Source organism: Cimex lectularius, unplaced genomic scaffold (assembly GCF_000648675.2).
Source record: "Cimex lectularius strain Harlan isolate CLEC.00 unplaced genomic scaffold, Clec_2.1 scaffold163, whole genome shotgun sequence".
Lineage (NCBI taxonomy): Eukaryota > Metazoa > Arthropoda > Insecta > Hemiptera > Cimicidae > Cimex > Cimex lectularius.
The window spans coordinates 167,363-188,526 of record NW_019392826.1 but is presented as its reverse complement, the minus strand read 5'-3'; the positions used below and the strand labels follow the sequence as shown (position 1 = coordinate 188,526).

General features: G+C 34.9%; 1 protein-coding gene across 1 annotated transcript in view; it reads right to left on the bottom strand.

The window, feature by feature from the left end:
* Positions 1 to 11,869, bottom strand: part of LOC112127441 — a 194,351-nt gene extending 182,482 nt beyond the window's left edge. The window contains exon 1 of the mRNA XM_024228463.1: positions 11,673 to 11,869. Coding sequence (XP_024084231.1) covers positions 11,673 to 11,844 — 172 coding nt within the window. The 5' untranslated portion in view covers positions 11,845 to 11,869. The remainder of the gene's footprint in view (positions 1 to 11,672) is intronic.
* Positions 11,870 to 21,164: the final 9,295 nt, after the last annotated feature.

Sequence of the window (21,164 nt, the reverse complement as noted above, 5' to 3'; positions counted from 1 at the left end):
TAAAATTGCCTCTCAATTGTGAGCAGTTTTTAATGGTTTTGTTTATGTCAATGGTTTATCTAAATACATTTAACAAAAAATAATTCTCTAAAAGAAAAAAATGTATTTATATCCACTAGTTCTTCCTTTGAATACCGGTTTAACCAATGGAATATTTATTATGAATAATAAGAAAAATTGTAGGGGTTTGACAACTCCTCTGCGAAAATCAACAGGTGGTTTGACGATAAGCCCTCCTGTTTAACTAGAATTACATTTCTGTATATTCACAAAAATTCTGATAACTCTGTTAAAGTAAATATATCAGAGATAGAATGGGACAGATTTAGGGACAAACAAATAGCTGAGATCATCGCCATCCCTCTGCGGATTTTTACTTGTTTTCCTAGTCTTTCACGCGTATCTTTTAACCTGCAGCTATTTGACCCTCTCGATCTAGTTACTGACTCTTTGCTTTTGTATGAAAACTAAGTCGAAATTTTAAAATGCTAGCCACTCGTTTCTACCTCAGGTCGTCCACTACAGAATAGGCACCAGGCATATCGTGAATATATATATCAGCAGCCTATACAAACTAAATTCTGGGCACATTCACGCCCCCAATGTGCTCGATATTTCATGGGGCGAGGTTGAAGCCATTCCATTCTTATATTCATTTCAATAAATTACTACAAACATAATACACGATACAAACATAGAAGTCTTATGACATTCACCCTCCATAAATATAACTGGTCAACATCCCTTACCTTAGGAACCTTCGATTTACATTCCACATATGTCATACTCACAACACAATTTCGACTTTAATAATCCAAAAATATTACACACAGAACAAAACAAACATAAACGTAACTTTTTAGAAATGATTTACATAAACAGGGTTAAAAATAGATTCAATTACAGAACAGACATATGTAACTCATAGAAATGGTAAACGATGGAGTGACTTTTTTTAAAACAGATAGTTCCTACTCACAGTAAGTTAGTAGTAAGTAACATAACATACATATATCATAACAAGATAACATATAACATAATAGATCACTTACATATATCATCACATCACACAAAACATATAACATATAAAACAATCATCACATTCCACACATAAAACATTTCTATATAGTCTAATTCATCAACAATTTTGCTTTCCTTTCCCTAATTATCCCCGTCTATATAATCCTGAAAGGATAATCAGGCCGAATCATTACCCATTTTTCCCATTGTCGGCTCCTTTCACCTCAAAAAAGCCGACTCCTCATATAGAAATGTCTTTCTATTCCCGACTTCCTTCCCCACCCCCTCAAAATCACACGTATATAAACCTAAAACATAAATATCTCACTAACACTCTCAACACGACATACAAGAATGACACATCCACACGGAAAACAAACATTTTGATTGAAATTTCCTAGCATTGTATAAATTCATTTTTTTTTACCTAAAATTTTCTACCATGGTATAAATTCATTCTTTTTTTAATCTAAAATTTTCTAGCGTTGTGTAAACATTCTTTTTTTAATCTAAAATTTTCTAGCGTTGTGTAAACATTCTTTTTTTAAATATAAAATTTTCTAACATTGTATAAATTCATTTTTTTGGATCTAACGTTTTCTAGCATTGTATAAAATCATTTTTTTGGCCAAAATTTTTTAGCATTATATACATTCATTTTTTTGCAACTAAAATTTTCTAGCATTGCATAAAATCATTTTTATCTGAAATCTTCTAGCGTTGTATAAATTCATTCTTTTTCTAAATCTAAAATTTTCTAGCATTGTATAAATTCATTCTTTTCACATCGTACATGTATTTGTAAAATTTAAACAATGTTTATAAATCGCAGGCCCTGAAGACGATCTCAATAAAGATCGAAACGTTGGCATGATAAAGAAAGTGTGTTTTTAAAAACTATGTCACACTAGACCGCCCCTCACGATCTTCAAATAATCATATGTCTTACTATTTTATAGAAAATTACTAGAATTTTGGAAATTATCGACATTATTTTCCGATATGTTAAGATGCCATAATACTTTAATACAAATTGACTAAAAATTTGAAATATTTAGACAAACATCACCCAGTTGCAAAGAAAAGTGCTAACAAGCATTTACAATTTTCAATGACAGAAAGGATGAATGACAATGAATAATTATTACTGAATACGTTATTAATGAATACCGGCGAAGTAACAAAAATCGTGTAAGCACCGTTGAGTTTAAGCCGGTACAGCTTGATTTATTGAAGCTTATGCGTTTATGTACAGCTGTCGACAGTAAAATAGCCTTTACTTTCTTCTCATCCAACTCCAAGAACAACAATAAGCACGTTCATCTGGAGTTTATGACTGTCTACTTGCCGCTTCGTTCTTTCACCACTCAACAGTTAGGCTTGAATCAGCTCTCTGCTTGTGGTCTAATTTTATGTTGTTTTTATTTATGTTATATTGTGTAACTTTGTTTTTTATGTGTAATAACGTAAAACAACACAAAATTGCGATATTAAAAATGGCTGGCTTTTCTTAATTTAGAAACTAATTACCAGGCCCTTCGGTTTATACATGACTAAATACTCTAATTTACATTCATTAGTATAATTTCCTTTTAATGGTGGGGACGAAAGCTTCGCCCATTACATTTTCACACACGGCGGCTTTCAAGGTGCAATATCCAGGTTTCCCATTTCTGCAAAGTTAAGACAAGTCGACATTCCTCTCTTCCTACTCTCAATTTCACAGATTACTTCTTTCCACTTGTATTACACAATTGCGCTCTGCTCTATCTCAATTTCAACCTATTAAACTAAACCCAAAACCTAAATTTTCATTCACCTATTACAGTAGGGAAAGGCATCCAGGCATCTGCAGTTTCCTATTATATAATTTTCTTCTCCACTTGCACATAAAATACCTTAACCTTGTCTTTTCATGTTAATTTGTTGTTACTTAGAAATGTGATTTTTGTATTAGCCAAGTAAAGGAATATATAAAACGATATTATTTTTGATGACTAGTTGTGCTTGTTTGATTTGTTAGGTTTATTAGGTTAGGTTTAACAGGTCGACTGTTTGATTAAATATGTGAGGTTTTATTTGAAGTATTAGCCTTATTTTTTCTCCCTTCGTTTTGCACTTTCCTCCTCAGTAAATTTACAAAACAGCTCGACTATTGTAATCTCACTTGTCAATCTATTAGCAAATAAGACACAACGAGAAAAATTACGAAATGCGACTGACAGGCCAACAATGCGAGAACAAGCAGACCAAAATAATGGATAAAGAAGAAATTAAAATTTATTAACGAGTTTAAGACATCATAACATGAGTGCTCTGCAGTGTAATTACATGTGTGGTTTTTAGTGACCGTTTTAGAAAAGGGGTTTTTTTATATAAAATTTTCTAGCGTTGTCCAAATTGATTTTTTTAAATTTTCTAGCATTGTACAAATTCAATTTTTTTAATCTAAAATTTCTAGCAATGAATAAATTCATTTTTCACATCCTACATGTATTTGTAAAATTTAAACAATGTTTATAAATCCCAGGCCCTGAAGATGATCTCAATAAAGATCGAAACGTCGGCATGATAAAGAACATTTTTTTCTAAAACCTAGTCACACCCGACCGCATCTCACGATCAACGAATAATCATTGACTAACGGTCACTAAACACAACACATAAATTTATAAGTTTAAATACTCTAACCTTCAAAGAATTAAAAATCTTAATATTCCTGTACTTATTTTACTGGAATTATATATGCGATATTAAATTTAAAATGTTCATGATATTATCAGAACCTTTATTGATAAATGCTGTCAGTTTATTATTCAGACAGACAGTGTTGTATAAAAAAAGGCTTTTCGACTTCAGGTAAAATAAATAAGTCTTTTAATGAGTTCCAATTTCTATGTTTTATTTAAACAATTAAAATATCAGTCTGAACAGAATGTAACCTAAAAGGTCTGCATCAAATGTTAGCCGGTCGAGTGTGGTAATTGTCCGTTTTGTTCCCATAGAGCAGTTCACAACAAGATAATTCCCTCCAATCCGACGAAATTCTCCATAATTCGCAGGCTAGCATACCCAAGTTGCTGGAAAATGGGGGAAACTATTTATGCCTGCGCTATGGGCATCTGCGCTATCTCCCGAGTGGTAAACCGTGACTATTATCGCTTACAGCTTTAAAACGTACTTCATCGGTAGTAATCACGTAAACGGCAGTGGCCTTTAAAGTGATTCCGAAAATCGGGAATGAAAAAGTTTTACGGCACCTTCAGATCTTCACGGTGACTTTCATACAATTTAGCTTAAATTAATGATGTACGCTACTAAAGTAACATATTTTCGGTAATTTTGTCACTTCCATGCTATGCATCAACATTGAGCATTAAAACTTTAGTAAATTCTTAGACACTAAAAACCCTGTTATTGACCTTATGGTTTTGTAACCTATATCAATTTTTGATTGAATTATTTTCTAATCACGTTTCTCCACAGGACACTGCTCTTATAATTTGAAATGAGAACATCTCTAATTTTGATACGCGTTTCTTTTCTAGGATAGTTTGTAATTTATGTAAATAACAAATCCTAAAATTTTATCTTATTTCATCAATTTGACGAAGTCATTTAAGTAGACGAAGAGAGGCCAAAATGTTGCAATTCTTTCATACTTTTTTCGCATAATTTCTGCGTGTTTGTAACAACAATCCTTTTTTCCCTTGGTACACTATGAATAGCTAGGAGAAGAATTTGATCGCTCTGATTGTTTGCTTATTATTGGAAAAAAGAATATTGTCAATATGATGAAGAGTTTTGGGGAAAAGTGTACTGAAATGTGAAACTTACTGAAACAGCGTTTCAGGAGAAGCGATTGTTTCCCATTGCCGACCAATTCAGATTCTACTTGCACCGGAAATTGATAATTTTCGACACAGAATATAAATAAAAGTCAACCCTTCAAACCGCGTAAAGCCGGATACACACTTACCCGATGCAACGCTATGCGACGCTACCCGATGCTACCCGACGCCTTGTCAAGTTTTGGTAGGTGTGCACATCTATGCGACGTCAAGCGCACGCCACGTACAGTCACACAGCGTGTATCACAATCGCAATGCCTCTTTTGTTCTTAATGCATTATTTTGAGCAAAATCATGTAAAAATTGTTAGTTAAATTTTATGAGCACAACCACGTAATAAATTGTTTGTTAAACTTAATTGTTTTAAATAAAGTTATTCCGGTGTTTCGATCAATTTTCTTCCTAACCATCATAATTAAATACTTTTTATAAAAACTTATGAATTTTTGATCTTGTTTAATTTGGCTTACATTAAAATAGGAATGTTGTAATTAATATAACGACATAATTTACTTACTATCCGACGCAAGCACACGTCGCGTACAGTCCACAGCGTTTATCACAATAATCATTATCACTTTCGCAATGCATCTTTTGTTCGTAATGCACAATTTTGAGCAAAACCTTGTAATAAATTGTTAGTTAAATTTTATGAGCACAACTATCTAATAAATTGTTTGTTAAACGTAATTGTTTCAAATAAAGTTACTACTCCTAACCATCATAATTAAACAATTTTTATAAAAACTACAAAAAAATATGAGTGTCCTGTTCTGACGCTACTCGACGAAAATGGTGTAATTTTATAAGCAAAACCATCAAATAAATTGTTAATTAAATTTTATGAGTGAAACTGTGTAATAAATTGTTAGTTAAATTCATTATATCAAAAAATAGTATTCCGATGTTTTGAATAATTTTCTACCATTAATTTTTTTTTAAATAAAAACTAATGAAGTTTTGATCTCGGTTAATTTGGTTTATATTAAAATAAGAATGTTGAAATTAATATAACGGCAATAATACATGTAGTTTGAATAAAATTATAAGTGTCCGGTTCTTTTGTCTTCGACTGTACTCAATGCTACCCGACGAAAATCTGGAAAGTGGGGATCGCATAGAGTAGAGTAGGGTAGCGTTGCATAGCATCGGGCAGATGTGCACGGAGGTAATACAATCTAATGGAAAAATGGACTTTTGATATTTAGCATCGGGTAAGTGTGTTCCCTGCTTAAGAGATGGCTTTATATTTTCATCAAACCAAGATACACCAGAACAGATTCGTAACAAATAAAAAAAGCTTCGGAGCACTTATAAAGACGACGATCTCAAAGGAACATTTTTATTCTGTTGTAGCTAATTTTTGTAAATATTTTTAACAAATGCATACCGGCACTTTATTTTACTGTATTTTATCTGGATTTCAACTTGTAAACGCATTTTTCAAACTGGAACATTTATTTTTATTTATTGGGGAATATTTATGACAACAAACTATGTCTAGGCTCTCCCCTCCATGGTAGAGGAGGAAAGCGAGGACGGAAAGTTCAGTCTAGCCTAGGCATCGGAAGGAAAACTAAAAGAAAAAAAATCCACCTGAAAACCAGCCAAATCTGATTTGTATCCACTTTAATTATTATTGATATAAATAATTTCTGTTGTGTGGCCCATTTTCATTTATGGTTTTTTTGGGGGGTATTTTTTTTTCTTTTGACCATCAAAGTTGATTGTTTTAATTTTGCTCTTCAGGCCCATATTATTAATACTTATGATATCTGATTATTACATTGTTTGCATGTAAGCAAAAGTTCATGTTTTATTTTTTATTTTTATATATATGTATAACTTATCTTGATTTCTTAAGGAAATACATTTTTACTTTTAAAGAAGCAATATAGAGGTGTCCCTCTGCATATGTGCTAGTGATTTATTTCCCAAATAAGAGTCCTTTGATTTTGAGGCAGATCACCAGCTACAAGGGGCAATATCAAACTTTATAAGACGGAATAATCATTCCTTAAAAGGACCCCTGATACTTTTTAAATAATAAATTCATAGGTGAATATCATATTATGTAGTTGTAGTTTTAAAGCCACTAAATATCTCATGCATGCTTGATAAAGGAAATCAATAGAATTTACTGTTTTAATATGAAATAAATAAAAAAAAATTCAGTTTTAATCTGATATTACAAAATTGTGAACGGTCGAGGGTAGATGAGGGTATAAAACAAAAGTTTCCTCATCAATTTCTCAAAGTTTATTTGATTTATGTTAGATAGTTTTAAATTTTCATATTTATGTTTAAAGTTCGTAATAGAAACTTTTCTAGTTTAGTGTTCTGAAGAGAAAATAAAAATTAAATTGTAAAAAAAGAAAGTAAAAAGTAAAAAGAAATTTCGATTCGTCCATTCTAGGCGTTTGAATTTTCCCAGTGGTAGGAATAGATTTGTTTATTTAACGAGATTTCAAACGAAAAACAATTTCTCCTCTGGCTCACCTCTGCGTATTAAATGGAAAAAAAGCATTTCCATGAATTTGTAACGAGACTTGACAGAAGCTCGAGCAAAACTAAAAGTCCGCCTGGCAGTTTGGATAAGTTCGGATTGTTTCCCGATGCATTAATTCAACTCTGGGTTAACTTATTTAGCTAATAGCACTCGGTGAATAGATAATATATCAACACAGTCAAATACCGCTGAAAACATGTTAAAATGCATTAAATTCGCATGATGTTTCAATCTAAAGACAATTTGTCGAATCAACACTTGTTAATGACGAAAATTTAGAGGATCAAGTGGGTCTGTAAGCGCAAACTGAAGAAGACGAAACCAATGAATGAAAACGCTATAAATTCAAGTAACACGGACTGTACATGCGATTAAATTTTAACGGGAAAATTTAGATGGTTCATTCTAGAAAGCTCGTGGGCGAAGCCGGGTAAATCTTTTTTCCCATTTGGCTTCTCTATTTTGGAATAAACGAGCTTTTAGATGTTTATTTGTTTTGGGAGAGAGTTCGTTTTTTTCCTCTCAAAGCTTTTTAAGAAAACCGTAATGCGGTCGCTTTTTAACACAGTAGTTTAAAATCCAGTCCTTAAACGACTTTAAAACATTGACCGGCTGACGGCTCTCTCCATCAAGTCACGGCTCCGGTGAGAAACGGTTGTCGGAGTCTATAACTGGTGGACGGCTATGTTGAAGCCGTTGAGCATGAGTTTCGGCAGCAGGACATCATTAGTAAATGTGAATTATCGGGACACGGATGAAGGCATCCCCAACCGACACTCGATCGCAATCGGTGCTACATTCTCATCACTACATTACCACGACACACGTCCAGCTCGCATATCGGGTGCATGATTAACGATCAAGCAGCTTCAGAACTCAATAGGATTATCAGTTTTCCTGACAACGTTATTTCAGCCAAACAAACAGTTCAGTCTTATCATAATGATCATAACTTACAACCAAAAAAAATTAATTATTTTACTTTTAACTAGATTTTATAACCTACACATTTTACAAAAACTGACAAGGAATCTTTTAAGTCTAAAAAAATAATGTCTAAAAATAATAAAAGAAATCAATACAAGGGATCTTACCACAAGTTGCTCCCAATATAACAATATATTGATTGATATTATTAATAAGCAATAATGGATATCGGATAATAATTATATAGCATTATATATATTAATTGTTTATATATATTTATTTATTATATGTAATTTCTTATATATATTTAATTTAAAATACAATTAAACTGTAGTGTAGATGCAGTTCATACTGAATAAAATCCTGCCCAAGATGTACGGTCAATCTTTATTTAATTTTTTACCACAAACTAAGAATAAACGCACTGCTCAACCATTAGGCTAAACCGTGATGACTGGCAGGGCTCACAAAACTTTAGCATGCTAAGTGCGCCGTTCAGTAATACTATTCTCTTTCCGACTATCACTGATCCTATCTCTCTCTCTTTCTCTCTCTCCTCTCTTTCTCCTCTCTCTCTCCTCTCTCTCTCCTCTCGCTCTCTCTCACTCTCTCTCTCTCTCTTCTCTCGCTCACTCTATCTGACTCTCACTTCTCTCTCTCTTTTCTCCCTCTACTCTCTACTCTCTCTAATCTCTCTCTCACTCTCTCTCTCTCCCTCTCTCTCTCTCTCTCTCTCTCTATCTCTCTCTCTCCATCTCACTTATTCTCACAATCTCTCTCTCTCTCTCTCGCTCTGACGCTCTACCTCACTCTCTTCTCTCTCTCTTGTTGTCTTTTCTCTCGCGCTCCTCTCACTTTCACTCTCTCTCTCTATTTATCTATCTTTCTCAATCTCACATTCTCTATATCTATTTCAATTACTCTCACATTCCCTCTCTCTCTCTCTCTCTCTCTCTCTCTCTCTCTCTCTCTCTCTCTCTCTCACTCTACCTGACTCTGTCTTCTCTCTCTCGCTCTGCCTCACTCTCTCTCTCTCTCTCTGTTTTCTCTCTCTCTCTCTCTCTCTCTTCTCTCTCTCGCTCTGCCTCACTCTCTCTCTAATCTCTCTCTCTCTCTCTCTCTCTCTCTTCTCTCTCTCGCTCTCTCCCTTTCTCTTTCTATCTCTCTCACAAACAAAAACAAACACACACACACACATTCTCTCTCTCTCTCTATCTCTCCCACTCTCTCTTTCTCTCTCTCACAAGCAAAAACAAACACACACACACTTTCTCTCTCTCTCTCTCTCTCTCTCTCTCTCTCTCTCTTTTTTTTTTCTCTGGATGGATTACAAGAAGTATTTTCTATTTTATTGAAATATGTAAACTGCACCAGTTTTACAATAATTGATTAAACAAATTGTCAAAAAAAATGTAAATGTTCATATCTTTAATTTTAATTTCTTAGAATGGGACTACAAATAACAGGTAGTACGCTGATAGTACAATCTGAGATACCAACAAATGAAGTACTTAGTATTGTACTGACTTTTATGAAATTCACATTCATTTTAAATTTATAAAGTGTACCAGCGAATGTGTGTAATTTTGTCGATTATAAACCAAATAGTTCTTTATTTTTAAGCTTAGAATGGTCAATGTATTGGTATTTTTATTTTGTAAACATCCGTATGGATTTTTAAATGTCTTATGGTTTTTAAAGTTATTAAGTTATAATTAGATATTTTCAGTATAATTATTTTAGTAATTTATGATGCTAGAAAATACTATGTCAATAAAAGAAAATAAGTATAATTTATTACCAAAGAGTACATATGGAATATAATGAAGTTGCTTTTGTTTCACTTAAATTCGCCAAAATAGTTGCTCTTTTATAAATTAGGTATATTATTTTTTGTAAAGAGTATAGACTAACTAGTTCCATAACTAAAATTTACCTACTATTGATTTAATCATCGTTTTTCACTTTGTATTAGAGACGTATTAGAGCGTCCTGCCCCAAAATTTATAAGTTTTAAAATGATTGAAAGTTGTAAAAATGAATGCTCGATTATTCCGACAATCGCACAGCGAAAGCGTCGAATTCCACGAATTCTTCGAGAGTGTTACAAAGCATAAATGCCGTTCAACTTCGAGCAAACAGAGAAAACAAGATGACACAGAAATAAACATAAAATCAACAGTTGACAAAAGGTCATCCATCCGCTTATCGTAAAGCCAAACATCACAACGGTCAATGTACACAGCTACTGCCGACATGCATCGATTTACTTGGACTGTTTACTTTTTAAAAAGCCATTTCGATCAGTAAACGCTATAATTTTATTTTTTTTTAAATTTATTAATTCATGGGTTGGAAACTCGTAACAACCGTTTATGTTAATTCTCTAAACTCGACCTTCCACAATTCTAGGTAATTAGTATGAAACACATGTTTAATGTCAACTAGGCGAAAAGGTACTGTTATCAAACTTCGTCCAGCATTATCAATATGACTATTTATTTTATTTTAACCCTGCCTTCCCAATATCATGCCAAAACAATATTTTTTTAACTACTAGGTTATATGCACCCTCGGGGTGCCGGTGTGTTTTTAAAAAAAGTTGTCAACGCCTAAACCGTCGTGGCCACCAACGCCCCATCCCTAACCATAAAAGGGTTTAAATTTTTAGTTAAAAAAAAGATCAGCCAAACTTTACTAGTGTATGAAATTATCAACTGTAAATATTTAATTTCAATTCCATGATTAATTACCGGTATTTTATCAGCTGTAAAGGCTTATAATTGAAAAATTAAATTCAACTGTTGATAGAATTTTAAAACTTCATTTACATCAAATAAAATTTATTTGGAAATATCGTTGTATTCCGTTTTTTACATTTTCAAACAATTAAAAAAACTTATAGTTTAAATTGCCAAACGCAATAAACGATAGGTTAGAATCAGCATATTTTTCATATTAAAACTTATGGGTGATATTTTGTTAATTTTTTTACCAGGGTTTCAAATTAATTTTAGTGCCAATCCTAAAATATGTATATGAACAAAATTTCTATTTCAAATTCCTTTTTGAATCGTTAAAATTTAATTGATGTTTGTTGAGATGCATATTTTCTATTTTATGACATTTTTTGAAATATATTTGTTCCGTTCATACAATGATCTTTTGTGTTTTATATAATTTTGTTAATATTTGCTGTATATTGTGCCTACATTCAATTGTATTTATTTAACTTTAAATATTTCGTTACTCTTTTAGGAGGACATTTTATGTTTTGATGAAATAACTTTTATTTTAGATCATATTATTTTTCTTTTTTAAAATTTAATAAACCAGGTGTGTTTCTTTCTCCCCGGTCGTCTTACCAGGCGTGTTGAATCCTAGGTCTTGAGGAATTATGTACAACTTGCCCTTGGTGCACGTAACACTGAGAGCCGCGATCTTTTCTCCCTTGTTCGTAGAACCCTCGCGGGAACGACCTACCCAAGGGGTGTGAAACGACTGAAGCTCCTCGTCGTCGGCGACTCGGCACCCCATGCCGGCCCCAAAGAGATCATGCGCTATACAGGGTGTCAGCCCTTTTACCCCGTCCTTATCGCAGATTCGAGAACAAAAATACTTAACTTCGAACGACCGTCAGGTTTCTACAGTGATTGTTCAAACAAATGAAATTTTCATTAACAGAAAAGACAGCCAACGGTACCATTGACAAAAAATAAATTAAGGAAACAACAAAAAATAATAAAAATAATTAAACGCTACAAAACAAACACTTCATGACTAAATGAATGAAAAAGTCGAAATGCAAATAAAACTCGGATAACTAACAATAATTTTTCAACAGAGAAAATATATTTTTTTTAGGTCCTGAAGAGATTAAATCTCTCAAAATATTTTTTTCTCATTTTAGTAACTATACAATTAACTACAACAAACAAATACAATGTGATAGATAAATATAACTGACTTGTATTTTCTTGAGCGGAGTAGTCACTCAGTAGTGAGACTACGATATAAGTAAACCTAAGCATAAAATTGGCACTCTCTATAACTCAAGATAAGATCTCGAATTCATCGGCGTTGTGGACTATGAGGAAGTATGCTGAGGAAGTTGGGTTACTAAGGAATTGGGATGACCAGTGAGTGAAGAGTGGAATTTGTGAAACCTTGATTTTTCACCCACCCTAGGAGTCGTGGCCCACTATAGTAGTATGTAGGACACTTGGGGCAGACAAACATTACCCCCTCCACTTTCCCGGTTCATGGTGTTTGATGAGCTGGACTTTGACCCTTTAATCTTCCTTGCCCCCCCCCGCCGATGGTCGTCGGGTCTGATGGGCCATACAAACATTACCTCCTCCAACCGCATGGTGTTTTTAAAAAAGTGACGTCACAATGTAAAAAATAAGGGTGAAAATAACCCTCGTCAAACCACCTTAGCGAATTTTAAAAGTAGGCACCATCAGACCCGACGACTATCGGCGTGGGGGGGGCAACTCCAAGGAAGATTGGCGGGCAGGAAGGTTACAGGCGTGGTGACGTCACAATGTAAAAAATAAGGGTGAAAATAACCCTCGTCAAACCGCAAGGCGTTTATAAAAAAGTGACGTCACAATGTAAAAAATAAGGGTGAAAATAACCCTCGTCAAACCCCCTTAGCGAATTTGAAAAATCACTGGGGCAAGGAAGATTAAAGGGGGGGAAAGGAAGATTAAAGGGTCAAAGTCCAGCTCATCAAACACCTTGAACCGGGAAAGTGGAGGGGGTAATGTTTGTCTGCCCCAAGTGTCCTACATACTACTCACTATGTGTAGAACTATGGCGACGACGGGTGGTATAGTGTGGTTTGAGACTCGAGACCCCGAAACGGCTCACGTCGTGTTCTCATCCACGGCTCTTATTCTCAATCCGAATTCGTTCATTCTATCTTGTGATCCCTCCCAACTCTTGGTTGCAAGGGGGGTATCCGGGCACAAAATAAAGGTGCAGCCCAGAGGGCGTGGCAACCTCTCTGAAGCACAAGCTGTACTCATGTCGGCCTAGGGTCGGCATGGGCGGCGGGTGCCTTAGCAGAGTCACACGAGGGCCAGTGCACTAGATCCTGTCTGCAAAGACGGGGGAGGGTGTATGGCCGTCTGTACCACGGGGAAACTTGAATGTTTCAAAATCAGCCCAAAGTTACATTGGGAAAGGTTTCGGGGTGACGCGTGGTGACGCCCCTGGCGGGAACTTAGACAGAGGCTATCTTCTATCTGTGACCTTCGTGAAGCTTGCGTATGGCCAGCGTAATTACCCCCGGCCTCACGAGAGACTTTGTGACCGGACGACAGCGTGTAAGCGTTGAGGACGCGATGATCATGCTGAATAGTCCCTCGAATGCGTGAGTATTCGAACGGAAACGATTAGTGAATCGGTATCTCTGACTCGAGTATGCTTTGCATTGTTGTGCGTATGACCGGCGTAGTACCCTTGGGGAAGCGAAGGATCCGACCACGTAGGCGAGCCTATGGCGTCCCTCGAATGCGCATGGCAGGTGTAGGCTGAACTCGATAAGAGACTTTACTGTAGGCGGTGCTCATCTAGGGTGTGGTTAGCAATTCCACTTTAAACTAAACCGTTGCCGGGGCGTTCCCGGAAGTTTCTACGCTAGGGGAGCTTCTATACTCAGGGAGATAGAGTGGCCTTCTCTATCTAGGGAGTACGCGGGAGAACAGGCTGATGTATTTCGGCCTGTTAGCCCTTTGCGTGCGGCATACGACCCGATGCTCAATGCGGGCCCGACCATTCGGAGTGAACAAGCGGAGTGCGAGGTAGTCTCGGCCCTTAGGGGCTGGGGCGCCTCTACACCAATGCTGCGAGCGGAGGTGCGTCAGCTCTCATCTTGAGAATCAAAACGTCTGATAAGGCCGAATAGGCCAGGTGCGGACGCTAAAGATCCTCTTGTCTTGTTGACGATGAGTTCTCGGGAACGAAATACCTTGATTTCATACCGTGGGAAACATTAAGGATGTTGAGGTCATGGTGAAAAGTGCGATTAGACACATGGAATGGAACATTTGCAATGCAACTAAGGGTTTTGGACTGGAGGGACTGACAGGAGTTTGATGCTTTGGCTGAGCCCCACATTCCATACCGTAAGCCCATGCCGGTTGGCGTAGTGTGTTGTAGATTAGCCGTTTACTGTTAAGAGATCATTTAGATCGTCTGTCTAAGAATAGAGAGAGACGTTTGTATCGTTTAGTCTAGTATAAGGATTTCACATGAGATGTTTGTTGGTGATTGACAAGATAAAGTTTGTCATAAGTAAGGAAAACGGTTGAGGTATAGAGGAGGAAGGACTGTTTATCGTAATGTGAATTTAAAGTACAGGCATTTATTTTCATTTATTTTTATCCCCTACTTCTTTATCGAAGGCACAAGGATGGTACGATGAGATTGTAGGGAACGAGCGGCAAGGATTAGATCATTGTGAGTGGACGTGATTGCAGTGTCATCTGCAAACGTGAATAAGGACTTATTGGAGTGATTAAAGTTGTCGTCAGTATATACTAAGAAAATGATTGGACCAAGATCAGTACCTTGGGGGGATTTCTTACGGATAGGATGGACGGGTGAATGGGAAGGACCGTATGTTACCCAGGAGTAAAGGTTGGCACATAGGACTTTACAATAAGGTCAGATAGTGGGGAGAATGCCTTTGAGTGGCATAACATCCCAGCGTGTCAGACCAATCGAATGCTTGCGCAACCTCGATAAAGACAGCCGGGCAATACTGTCTACCTGTCCGTCTGTTTCTCTCTCTCTCTCTCTCTCTCTCTCTCTCTCTCTCTCTCTCTCAAAGACGAAGAAAAAGAAGAAGAAGAAGATAACACCTACAACGGGGTGGGACTGTAGTGCTGATGTCTGACACCAAACTGATGATCAAGAATTAAATTAAGAAAATTGTATATTGACTAAAGACGTTGTATGAGGAGTTTTTCATGGTTCTTTCCAATCAAGGGAAGGCGACTTATATACGATAGGTCGTTATGCAATGGTTTGCTGGGTTTTGGGATCATAATAATTGATCCACATTTCCATAGTGGAAGGAATTGGGAAGTGTGTGGTTCGTTGGACGTAGTTATACAGTTAGGTAAGAAAAACAAGGGAACGTTTAAAAATTTGACAGATTATTTAGATTATTATTTAGATTTGTTTTTATTTATTAATTAACGGTCACTAAATACCACCCAAATTTGGCAGATGATATTTGCTGTGGATTGAACGTATTGTACATGTACTATCAGTATACAGATACTTTTTCTTTGTGTTTGTGTCCATGATCCGTCGTCTCGAGGTATTTTTGTATTTCAGTATGCTTCGATTAGCGTTAATTGTCTTTTGTGGTAAGTATGGCTGTAAGCTTATACCGGCTGAATATATTTGCCAGTGGACCAAAGGTCCCAACGGGATAGAATTGAGGGCACTGGCATCTCCTGAGACCTACAGCGAAATTCTGCCTGACTCCGACGGATGTTGATGTTCTTGTGTAATTGCTTTGCACGTCGAGAGAGCGAAAATGACAATTTTCACGAGAAGGACTCCACTCAGCTCATCCCGGCTGGCTTTCACAGAGGTATTGGTCGAAAAATGAAAACTACTACATGATCGGCATAAACAGACAAAATTTAACAATATATTGGCTTACAGCATCTAGACGAAGTAAAGGCTATATTCGATTCCCTACCAATCGCATAAATAACTTATTAATTTGAAGTAGGAATTGAAATAATTACATAGTTTCAAAGTTTACTAATTCACTCGGATGGAAGAATTTTATTATTTAACTCGAGTTTTTTTAACAGTGGATTATACAAAACGGAAGAAAATTTACATATGCTCAATTGATTTTTTTTCTTAAGGTCCATTAGCGATTAATATTAACTTGGAAACATGGGAGTCAACAAGACACATAACGATAACATTTCTTCAATTCATCCAGAGCTCAGTGATCAACAATACTACAATGTAAATAGACTTTATTATCTAAAAAATTAACAACGTAATCTTTCAATAATACAGCCGTTTTCAATTAATAGTAGCAATAATAGTTTTCGATTATTGCTGAGTTGCAAATTTAAAAAGGAAAAAGAGTTCCAAATTATTCTTTATAAATCTTTTGTTATGATTATCTTTTATTAGAACGTCTTTTTCTTTCAATTTTTCTACTATACCTTCCTGTTCACACACTTTTGAGCCAATTTTTTCACTATCAACAATTTCCATTTCTGCCATAAAACTTTTTTTATAATTTTTTTATGTATGCCGTAATTAATACATGATCACTTTTTACGAAACTCGTTGTACTTTTTTAGTGGAATTCATATATTAATATCGAAACATGAATAATAATGAGAAGAAAAGAAGTGAACACATCAATAAAGCCTTTAGCTCCAACTGATTTAACCTTATTTTTATTTTATTTAGGGTGTTTTTCGCTTAAATTGTAAGCACCTTCAACCTTATCCTTTACAGAACTAATTTTAGAGTGAAAAATATATACATTTTTACAAATCCGTATACTAATATTTACCTAATATTGTAATTTACAGTTAAAATAAGTTGGAACTAAAGGTTTCATTGGTAAGTTCACTTGGTTAGGCAAATTCTTTTGCCTTCATTCATTCTAGCTAACGATTGTACTTTTGAAAAATAACGATATTTTTAAGTTTTAAGTGGATGTCCCGATCGCTCCTCTTCTCATGGATACTCTGGATGGGCCATACTGTGATCCAATTAATTAATTTATTATTATTACTATTATTATTATTATTATTAATTACACGATTTAATTACAATTCCACCGCTTTTGGTCGCTCCTTCCATATCAGTCTCTACAACCTCTGGAATTTCCTACATAACTCGATTCGTTATGCTGGTCCCTTTCCTCCTTTAACTCCCGTTTTTTGACTACCTCCTGTTCCTACAATTTAACACTGAGGATGGTTAATTTTCCCCCTTTTTATTTAATTTAGTACGTCTCATTTATTGCTTTTTGCTATTACATTTAAATATTTATTTATGTATTCAATTTGATACGAATTGTGCCAATTTTTGTATTTCTTTTTGTTATTTCAGGGGCCTAAAACCCCAGAATAAAATTTATTTTCTTTCTTTCTTTTTAATTTTTGTTACATTTCCATGAATTTGAAAATTTTCAGGTTGTTTCCTTTTCTTCAAGGTATGGTTTATCATTTTTTTGTACAATGAGAATAACAAGATGCCCCTTGTGCAGAGAAAGTTCAGGCGTGTCATGCCTTGGCTCCACTCAGAGAGCGTGTAGGCCGGATTTAAGAATGGTCCTCGGACACGGAGCGAGTTACCTGTTCCGCTTTTCAGGGGAATTGGGAATTATTTACTGTATATAGCCGTCAAGATATGTGTTTTGTATGAGTGAGTGTATTTATTAGAGTGAGTGGGAAGGTGCTGATGGACGAATAGCATCCCCATCGCCTCTCGAGCTGTGTACGTGACTTTTATAAATATTCTGCCATCGACCTGAATTAGATTAGTTTATTATTGTTTGCAAGTTGATGGAGGAATTTTGAGTATTCCATCCACCAAACAAAATGACTGTATTTATTTGTGTGAATGCGTATTAAATGTGTGTTGCAATACTTCGCATGCGCTTGGTACTGAAACGACCAAGCTGTCGGATGCCCCTTTAAAAAGAAAAAAAATAAGACGGCAATGCGGTACTCTGGCCTACGTATCAAAATAATTCTTCAAAAAAATATATTTAAAAACAATACATAATTAGTAATATGTATTATTTAGAGGCCGTTAATTACTGATTATTTAAAGATCGTGAGATGCGCTCTGGTGTGAGCCCTGAAGATGATCTCAATAAAGATTGAAACATTGGCACGAAGAAGAAAATGATTTCTAACCTACACCACCCCAGTCTGCATCTCATGATCTTTGACTAATCAATAACTTGTAGTGTTTGAGGTGATGGCGATAAACATCACCATTAATATTGACTTCTGTGTATTTTCAACATTTATTTTTCATATTTATCCAGGCTCTAAAATAAGGTTCATAGTTCAGGCCATTTTATCGGTGTTGATAAACCTGTATGTTTTAGGCGTTCCAGCTTCAATTTTGTTTTAAATACTGATTAGTGATTCATATAAGCTCACCTGCACATACATACCATTCATATTTTGGCAGTTCGTGGTCAGATTGTTGCTACGGGTTGATACGGTACTTAATATTCCATCATCAGCGTCCTCACACTACACACTCGCACTAATAAATACTTTCACTCTCAATTTATTTAAAATTAAACCCAAAACGAAATATCTATCAGGTACTATATAAAATGAAACAGTTTCTTCTAAAAATTTGAATGGAAGGCCCAAATACTTGGTGCGGTGTTCAAGCACAATTCTTCTATTTTGAGCCATCCCCTAAAAGCTCTCTTTATGGGGCCAAGACCTTTCAATTAAATGAGACACATCGAGCAACCTTTCTCTACATGCATAACATAAATGCAAGCTTTGGCTCAAAAACACATGTAAGTATCTCAACCTCGCACGGTCTATTTTTAATACACATAAAGCTATTCGTGAGGTTTATGTTATGCAATCGAAGTTGTCTAATGTTGGTCAACAGATAACAGGACCATGCTGCTTATTTTTTTTTTTAAACCAACTTACTGCTTAAGGCATAAATTGATTGAGTTGTTAATTAATAATAGGATCAATATTTTTAAAAAGCCTTGTTTTTAAAAGTATAAAAGTCGCGAATAAACGAGCATACTGCTCTTTTGTAGTTGTTCAAAACTTGGATAGTAGCTTGGATGATATTTCTTTTATGATGCCGACACATAAATCACTATGTAACTAAAAATATGTCGATTTTAATTTATGCTTATCGATTGGAGACAACCAACGTTAATTTATTACAAACTATCGTGTTAGAAGCACTGGCGTCAGAGTGAGTGGGGCTCAAGGCTAAAACCAATCCATGTTTTACTAAAAATGTCCTATGATGATTTAATAAATTATTTCGTTCGAGCACTTTAATAAATGTTTTCTTCTTGTTTCGGTCGCCTATACATTACTGCTGACACCAGAGAATGACATGAAGTATGATTAATGGCGTACTATCCATAACACTTTTAAAAAATATAAAAAATAAATTGGGTTTTATTATTTATAAGTGATCATAACAGACTCCGCTGTGAATACAATTTGTCGAAAATAAATGAGTTTTATAAAGTACATTATCTTTTTCCCCCCTCTTTCTAACTCCCTCCCCCGCTATTTTCTCACTCATACCACTGATTATTTTTCTCCCTCTTTGTTTGCATTTAGTTTTTACTTTATCACACTCTTGTCAGTGAGATTCAAAAAAGTTTGATTTGTAAATTTATTTTTGTGCAATGAAAGTTTGAAATTGACCTGAATAGATGTTAATTTTTGAATATATACAAACGTGATGCTGTTATCTGTATTTTGTACTCCTACTATCAGAACAAAGATTTATTATTATTAATATTACTATTATTATAGTGTATGTAAAACTTAACTAATCTGTTTAGCAATCTTTTTTTAGTATAAGCATCAGCAGTTTGTTTCGAAGTAGCCAGAACAAACCAGCCGAGATCTGCATTTATTGTGTGGGAAGTGTACTTATAGTGACGTGCGATACCAGAAAAAATTCAATACCAGTACTCGATACTGGTAACGAAAGAAATATTCGATACTACTCAAGTATGGACAGAAATTATTCGATACTAACGAGAACTTACTCATATGAGTACTTTGTCGTTAATTCGTAAATTATCAACTTACTCACTATCGACATGTGGGTAAAATACGCTTTAAAATAAACAAAAATTTTCATTTTTAAAATATTTTTAAGTATTTTTTCATACAGTGGATACGTAGGTAAGAACGGGAAAAGCTGTCAACACATTTCAACAAAATTGATATTTCAATTTTATTGTTATCGAGTTTTGGAAAATTGATCAACCGGTGTTTTCTTTTCAACTGTTTGAAAAGTTCGTGTTAATTTCGTTTAAGTTAATTTCGTGGTCCGCTTGACCAATTAATACATTACAATTAATTAAGGTTTTTAGTTGAGAAAGTGGTAGAGCAGCGGCGTATCTAGCCGAAGATCGTGGGTTCGAATCCCGCTCGTACCATTGACTTTTCTATCTCAACTAAAAACCTTAATTAATTGTAATGTTTGAAAAGATTAGAGTGAGTACAAATATTTTGATTGAACTTAAAATTTCTAGCATTGTATAAATTGATTTTTTTCACATCCTACATGTATTTGTAAAATTTAAACAATGTTTATAAATCCCAGGCCCTGAAGATGATCTCAATAAAGATCGAAACGTTGGCACGATAAAGAAAATGTTTTTCTAAAATCTACGTCACACCAGATCGCATCTCACGATGTCCAAATAATCATTAACTAACGGTCACTAAACACCACACATTTCTCTTTATGATTAAAAATATTGAAACAATAACAAAAGAAAAACAGCACGAACTTTTCTAGTTACCTGGCACTATGTTTTAATTTGGCCTATCATTTTGATCTGCCTATCGTTGCTGGGTTGAAGGTTGCATTGAAGGAGGAAAAATGTCAAAACCTGTCTGACAGATCATAACGAGTATAGGAAGACCAAAATGATCAGTAAAGACCAAATTACAGGTTCATGACCCCGCAGACCCCACCGAGAAATCTCATAATAATATACTTGTCCATTTTACGTTTTAGTGATCAATTTACTAAGTAAATTCTTTCAATTAATTATTCTTTCTATATAAGGTCGTGGTTGAGATAAAAAGTCAGTG